The sequence below is a fragment of the Salvelinus fontinalis genome, chromosome 28 (genome assembly GCF_029448725.1).
Source record: "Salvelinus fontinalis isolate EN_2023a chromosome 28, ASM2944872v1, whole genome shotgun sequence".
In the NCBI taxonomy this organism is placed as follows: Eukaryota; Metazoa; Chordata; class Actinopteri; order Salmoniformes; family Salmonidae; genus Salvelinus; species Salvelinus fontinalis.
Window position 1 is genome coordinate 33,613,181 of NC_074692.1, and position 7,742 is coordinate 33,620,922.

The 7,742-nt window shown below is 40.5% G+C and overlaps 1 protein-coding gene across 1 annotated transcript; it reads left to right on the forward strand.

Annotated features, from left to right (window-relative positions):
- The first annotated feature begins 3,873 nt into the window (after positions 1–3,873).
- On the forward strand, positions 3,874–7,442 carry LOC129825835 (perforin-1-like). The gene is made up of 4 exons (XM_055885970.1): positions 3,874–3,959; positions 4,257–4,415; positions 6,349–6,468; positions 7,174–7,442. Exons 2-4 carry the CDS (start codon positions 4,263–4,265, stop codon positions 7,315–7,317), a joined length of 417 nt encoding a protein of 138 aa, XP_055741945.1. The 5' UTR covers positions 3,874–3,959; positions 4,257–4,262; the 3' UTR covers positions 7,318–7,442.
- The last annotated feature ends 300 nt before the right edge of the window (positions 7,443–7,742 follow it).

The window sequence follows — 7,742 nt, forward strand, 5'->3', positions numbered from 1 at the left end:
AGACTATATCAAGGCTTTTTGTCTCTCAGTATAATATTAAGGTAGACTATATCAAGGCTTTTTGTCTCTCAGTATATTATTAAGGTAGACTATATCAAGGCTTTTTGTCTCTCAGTATAATATTAAGGTAGACTATATCAAGGCTTTTTGTCTCTCAGTATATTATTAAGGTAGACTATATCAAGGCTTTTTGTCTCTCAGTATAATATTAAGGTAGACTATATCAAGGCTTTTTGTCTCTCAGTATATTATTAAGGTAGACTATATCAAGGCTTTTTGTCTCTCAGTATAATATTAAGGTAGACTATATCAAGGCTTTTTGTCTCTCAGTATAATATTAAGGTAGACTATATCAAGGCTTTTTGTCTCTCAGTATAATATTAAGGTGGACTATATCAAGGCTTTTTGTCTCTCAGTATAATATTAAGGTAGACTATATCAAGGCTTTTTGTCTCTCAGTATATTATTAAGGTAGACTATATCAAGGCTTTTTGTCTGTCAGTATAATATTAAGGTAGACTATATCAAGGCTTTTTGTCTCTCAGTATAATATTAAGGTAGACTATATCAAGGCTTTTTGTCTCTCAGTATAATATTAAGGTGGACTATATCAAGGCTTTTTGTCTCTCAGTATAATATTAAGGTAGACTATATCAAGGCTTTTTGTCTCTCAGTATAATATTAAGGTGGACTATATCAAGGCTTTTTGTCTCCCAGTATAATATTAAGGTAGACTATATCAAGGCTTTTTGTCTCTCAGTATAATATTAAGGTGAACTATATCAAGGCTTTTTGTCTCTCAGTACAATATTAAGGTAGACTATATCAAAGCTTTTTGTCTCTCAGTATAATATTAAGGTGAACTATATCAAGGCTTTTTGTCTCTCAGTATAATATTAAGGTGGACTATATCAAGGCTTTTTGTCTCTCAGTATAATATTAAGGTGAACTATATCAAGGCTTTTTGTCTCTGTCACGTTCTGACCCTAGTTCTTTTGTTTTGTATTTTGTTTTAGTTGGTCAGGTCGTGAGTTGGGTGGGTTGTCTATGTTAGTTTTTCTATGATTTTCTATTTCTGTGTTTGGCCTGATATGGTTCGCAATCAGAGGCAGGTGTTTGTCATTGTCTCTGATTGTGAGCCAAGCAGCGTGGTAACAGGCAGCAGCAGCAGGAGAGGCAGCGCCAAAAAATGTATTCGGGGGTGGCACACGGGGCTGCTTGGTCCTTTTGTGGTGGGTGGTTCTGTAACGGTTGTCGTCGGTGGAAGAAGGAGAAGACCAAAGCGCAGCGTGGTTAGTGTTCATCTTAATTTAATAATAATCAAAAAACTGAACACTACAAATTACAAAACAACAAAAGTGAAAACCGAAATAGTTCTATCTGGTGCAGACACACAAAGACTGAAAACAACCACCCACACCCCAACAGAAAACAGGCTACCTAAATATGGCTCCCAATCAGAGACAATGACAAACACCTGCCTCTGATTGCGAACCATTCCGGTCAAGAAATAGGCAGAAAATGACATCAAAGTGCCCAAAAGAAAACACGGAACATGTAGAGAAGTATAGCGCGTGAACATCTCACATAACAATAAACAATTACACACAAAGACATGGAGGGGAACAGAGGACTAAATACATGCAGTGTGATTAGATAATGAAAACCAGGTGTGTATGGAAACAAGACAAAACAAATAGAAATTTGAAAAATGGAGATGGCTAGAAAGCCGGTGACGTCGATCGCCGAACACCGCCCGAACAAGGAGGAGCCGACTTCGGTGGAAGTCGTGACCTTTAAGGTAGACTATATCAAGGCTTTTGTCTCCCAGTATAATATTAAGGTGAACTATATCAAGGCTTTTGTCTCCCAGTATAATATTAAGGTGAACTATATCAAGGCTTTTGACTCCCAGTATAATATTAAGGTGAACTATATCAAGGCTTTTGTCTCCCAGTATAATATTAAGGTGAACTATATCAAGGCTTTTGACTCCCAGTATAATATTAAGGTGAACTATATCAAGGCTTTTGACTCCCAGTATAATATTAAGGTGGACTATATCAAGGCTTTTGTCTCCCAGTATTATATTAAGGTGGACTATATCAAGGCTTTGGTGCACATCTAAAACAATAGCGGGAGCTGTCTAAAATAAGTGGTTAAATATGTGTCCTGAGAAACCTCAATATTTCCTAAGATTTCTTAAATCTCCTCGATAAGGAACAGATACTGTCTTTTTCCTCATTCATGAATGTGTTCTTCAAAGCGTTTCTACGGGCTATAGTAGTAAAGGTCGTATTCATTATTACATTTTTACCTAAAGGGGTTCTAAAATTCAAAATCAAATACCTAAATGATCCATAGTATGACCATCTTAAAACAATTCCATGTCAGGGTATTACCCCCCCCCCCCCCCAACAACATGAAGCTGGAGGTGTGGGACAATGATGTGTCAGCTGACGACCGCCTGGGGACCTGTTCCACCACAGTTACCACAGGAGCCCATAGTGTGGAATGTTTCCTGGGGCAGGGAACCATCAACTATAGCTACACAGCAGCTACACAGCAGCTGTGTCCCATGAGAATGAACCTTGACATTCAACCTTTGACCCTACTGCCATATTAGTGTGTCATTGTCTCACTCATCTGATATGACAATCCTCCCTTCAGTATGGCATCGATAAAGACACCTGCATCTCAGCATTATGTTCCCAGTCTGGTTCTTTGTGTCATCACCGTAGTGTTAGTAAAGGCTTCACATCTGTTTTTGTCTTAATATTTGTCAGTGATTATACATTTTTAGATTTAGTTTAGTAAAAATAAATTATGAACACTCCACAGCATGACCATCTTTTAGCAAATATCTTTCTCCTGTTTCATCGCTTTTAAGAAAGTGACTAATCAATAACAGCCTGTTATATAACTGCATCTCAAACCCCTCTCTGATAAGAGGACAGAAAGCTGTAGTCTAGATCCACATGGGTGTACTTCAGCTGTGGGATGACATCACAATAACAACATTCTACAGTGAATATTAACAGAATTCACATTCAAAAAAATCTATTTGCAGATATGGCTAAGATCCTGTAGCACAGACAGACGGCTGTTGCTAAAAGATAAGAGTTCAGCCTGTGTTTGTGTGTGGCGCCACAGAGAGAAGAGAGAGAGGGGTATGTTCTGTAGTGAGTGTATATTGACACTGTGAGAGTGACGCATATTATAATAACTTAATTAGCTCTGTGGTCTTCTGTACTTCTTTAATACAAAAAGTTTAGTAATTAGATCTTGGATTAAGGATAAAACCAAGAGGTTTTACAACTCATCCGGTTGATAGGACCCTGGGATGAAGGGCGCCACAGAGTCAGTGATATAACTGTAGTGTGTAAAGGGTTTGTCCCACATTACACCCTATTCACTTTATAGTGAACTACTTTTGACCACTAGTGCACTATATAGGGAATAGGGTGCCATTTGGGACTCAAACACGGTCACTGTAGGAGTGGTCCTTATAATACCACTCCTACTGAAGCAGTGGGCTGTGTGGCGCCTGTTGTCTTCCTAGAGATAGTGATCAATGGTATTACTGATGAATTACTGACTCTATGCAGTACTATTTACCATGTCCACCCTTAGTAATGTCCTCTCCCTTACCTAACTGTTTATTCACTGGGCTGGCCTTTTGACATTATCTGGAATACAATTTGTTCAATCAGCATTTCAAATAGGATCAGAATTTGTTATTACACCTTATAGGCTTCCATATGTCTCTTGGTAGTATAGGGTGTGTTCTCATTGGTTATGTCATCACTAAGTAGTCCTACATACCATCTGTGGGTCATCATACCTCCTGGGGGGGGGGGGGGGGGCTGAGATCTTTATAAACAGCTAGATGGCACAGTAAGGACCATCAGCAGTTGGGTGATTAGAGAAAGACAGACGTCCAGCTCAAGAATATCCAGGTAAGACATGATCTGTTGTTCTGGTGCTGTTCTATTCTTATTTTTATCTCTTTCTCTCTCTCTGTTGCTGTCCCTCTCTCTCTCTGTCGCTGTCCCTGTCTCCCTCTTTCACTCTTTTGTTTCGCTGTCTGTCTCTCTCTCTCTTCCTTCATTGATCTCTTAATTCTGAAAATATGTCCTGATCTTTCAACTACATTTGAATGTCTGTAGTGTTAGTTTCAAGCTCTTATGGACATGTTTATACCCTCCCCTGTCCTCCTCCCCTCCCCTCCCCTCCCCTCCTCTCCTCTCTCTCAGACAACCATGGCCTCTCTCTCTCTGTCCCTGGGACTGCTGGTGCTATGCACCCTGGCTCTTGTACACTGTGACCTGGATGACAGCCATGTCAGGGTGTGGGGCCTTAGTGCCTCCAACCTGAAAGGAGACCTCCTCTCCCAGCCAGACCCTTACGTCAAGGTGAGTTGATTAATTTATTTCACCTTTTTTTAACCAGAACAGTCAGTTAACAAAACAGTCTTATTTACAATGAGGGAAAGGCAGGTGGGGTGATAAAACAGAAGAAGTACAGTAATGTTACAGACAGGACAGACATCATAACACAAAAGGACAGAGACACAGCACTAATCAAACAGGAAACAGTAGACAGTCAACAGTCATTTGTTTGGATATCAAGTAGCCTACTTACTTACTTACTGACTTTATTTTCCCAATGGGGACATTTTGTTGCAGTGTCATGCACACGTTTAAAGTGGTGTTTATACAAAACAAAACTGACAATACAATTTTCATAACAGTTACATGCCAATTAAAGTTTTTATTTTATTTTTAAGACTAGCCTGCTGGCCTTACTGAGTCGATAGGAACATTAGCCCAAGCTATTTAGGAGGGATATCACACCTGGCACAAATGAATGTCTAGTTCTGTTTTTCCTGCTGAGGGGTGCCCTATACCTTCGCCCAGAGGGGAGTAGTTTGGGTTCAGGAGATGGCTTGGGTCTAAAATGATTTTGTGAGCCTTGCGTAGGGTCCTGACCTTAAAGATCTCATCCAGGCCTGTCTGTTTGACTCCAAGTACCTTGCTTGCTGTGGTGATAATCCTTCTCAGCATACATTGACGTGTGACCATGAAAATGTCAGTGATTGGCCTGTTACTTGTTAGGTGAACTAATGAAAAAAATGAATGAACAAACAAACAAATTAATGAATGAATGAATACATTTTTAAAGAAATATAGAGGTTCCTCAGGCAAGTGAGCCAACTAGTTTAAAAAAAGATAGGAAAAATAATAAAAAATTAAAGTAGCAAGTAATTAAAGAGCAGCAGTAAAATAATAATAGCGATACTATATACAGGGTGTTACCGGTACAGAGTCAATGTGCGGGGGCACCGGTTAGTCGAGGTAATTGAGGTAATATGTACATGTAGGTAGAGTTATTAAAGTGACTAGATGATAACAACAGAGAGTAGCAGCGGTGTAAAATAGGGGGGAGGGGGGGCAATGCAAATAGTCTGGGTAGCCATTTGATTAGATGTTCAGGAGTCTCATGGCTTGGTGGTAGAAGCTGTTAAGAAGCCTCTTGGACCTAGACCGCTCCTGTACCGCTTGCTGTGCGGTAGCAGAGAGAACAGTCTATGGCTAGGGTGGCTGAAGTCTTTGACAATTTTTAGGGCCTTCCTCTGACACCGCCTGGTATAGAGGTCCTGGATGGCAGGAAGCTTGGCCCCAGTGATGTACTGCGTCGTACGCATTACCCTCTGTAGTGGCTTGCGGTCGGAGGCCGAGCAGTTGCCATACCAGGCAGTGATGCAACCAGTCAGGATGCTCTCGATGGTGCAGCTGTAGAACCTTTTGAGGATCTGAGAACCCATGCCAAATCTTTTCAGATTTCCGAGGGGGAATAGGTTTTGTCGTGCCCTCTTCACGACTGTCTTGGTGTGCTTGGACCATGTTTTCTTTGTTGGTGATGTGATCACCAAAACATCACCAACAGCTCTTAATCTGCTCAACTACAGCCCCGTCGATGAGAATGGGGGTGTGCTCGGCCCTCTTTTTCCTGTAGTCCACAATCATCTCCTTTGTCTTCATCATGTTGAGGGAGAGGTTGTTGTCCTGGCACCACACGGCAAGGTGATCAGGCCTACCACTGTTGTGTCATCGGCAAACTTAATGATGGTGTTGGAGTCGTGCCTGGCCGTGCAGTCATGAGTGAACAGGGAGTACAGGAAAGGAATGAACACGCACTCCTGAGGGGCACCTGTGTTGAGGATCACCGTGGCGGATGTGTTGTTACCTACCCTTATCGTTAAAGATCATTTAGTATTAGAAGCACAATAACAATAAAAAAAAACTTTTAATAATATAAGTCTACTGACAACATTATCTTCCTTAGGTGTGGTGCGGCCCAGCCTTTGGTGGCATGACCAGCATTCTGAAGAACCAGGCCAACCCCACCTGGCCCGGTGAATTCAACTTCCTAGACATCATCCACAAGTCTGTCCTGAAGCTGGAGGTGAGTTTCCCCCCTTACTATACAAAGCGCTTTGAGCACTGGAAAAGCACTATGTAAATCCCATCAATTATTATTACGATGATGAAGATAATAATGAGCAGGAGTTACAGGAAGAGAAAGAGGAGGATGATGATGATTATGATTATTATGAATATGATAGTTCTGATTAATTATTACTATTGTTGTCACGCCCTGGCCTTAGTATTCTTTGTTTTTCTTTATTATTTTAGTTAGGTCAGGGTGTGACATGGGGAATGTTTGTGTTTTGTTGGTTTTGGGTGATTATATGGTAAAGGGGGTGTTGGGTGTAGTGTATGGGATTGTGTTGAGTGCATGTGTCTAGCGTTGTCTATGTTGGTTTAGTTGTCTAGGAGAGTCTATGGTTGCCTGAATGAGTTCCCATTTAGAGACAGCTGATTTCTGTTGTCTCTGATTGGGAGCCATATTTAGGGTAGCCATAGGCTTTCATGTGATGTGGGTAATTGTCTATGTTATACGTTTGTAGCCTGTATGTGCACTTCGTTCTTAGCTTCACGATCGTTTTCTTGTTTTGTTAGTGTGTAAGTGTTTTTGTTTCATTTTTGCCTTCGTATTCATTAAAAGGAATATGTCTTATTTTCCTACTGCTGCGTTTTGGTCCGTCAATCCTCCACACGATCGTGACAATTGTTTTTGTTATGATTATAATAATGTAATTATTATTAGGTGTGGGATCAGGACGCCGGACCAGACAACCGCCTGGGAACCTGCACCACCACTGTCTACCCAGGAACACACACTGAGACCTGCCACCTGAAGAAAGGCACCGTCTACTACACATACAGCTACAAGAAGGAACAGGAGCAATAGAGTGATGATTCGATTGTAACCTATGACCTTTGTGACCTCGTGTCTGATTGGTTCTCTCATCATGTCACCCATATATTCTCTTCCTTATAGCATCAATAAATAAACGTGTTCTCAGTCTGGCTTTATCATGTTTCTGTACTGTTTTATGATCTCTCAGAATATGTCTTAGATTGGTTCATAGAATATTAAAAGTGATAAATCAATATTTTAATTAGATTTTATGTCAAAGATTTTTACCATTCGACATTTACTCATTATTGTGTTTAAGCTAGAGCTTAACATACCTTTTTGTTATTCTAAAGTTAGGCCTTCGTTCATAATCAGCGTATCAGATGAATACAACACTTTTGACAGTACGGTATATCACAAAACCCTATACAGTTTGGATTAGAGACATTACTGAGAACCCTATACGGTTTGGTTTA

Coding starts and splice junctions, on each gene's coding strand:
- LOC129825835 (XM_055885970.1), top strand. CDS start 4,263: ATGGCCTCTCTCTCTCTGTCCCTGGGACTGCTGGTGCTATGCACCCTG. Junction 4,416..6,348: donor AGCCAGACCCTTACGTCAAG/GTGAGTTGATTA, acceptor TATCTTCCTTAG/GTGTGGTGCGGCCCAGCCTT. Junction 6,469..7,173: donor AGTCTGTCCTGAAGCTGGAG/GTGAGTTTCCCC, acceptor AATTATTATTAG/GTGTGGGATCAGGACGCCGG.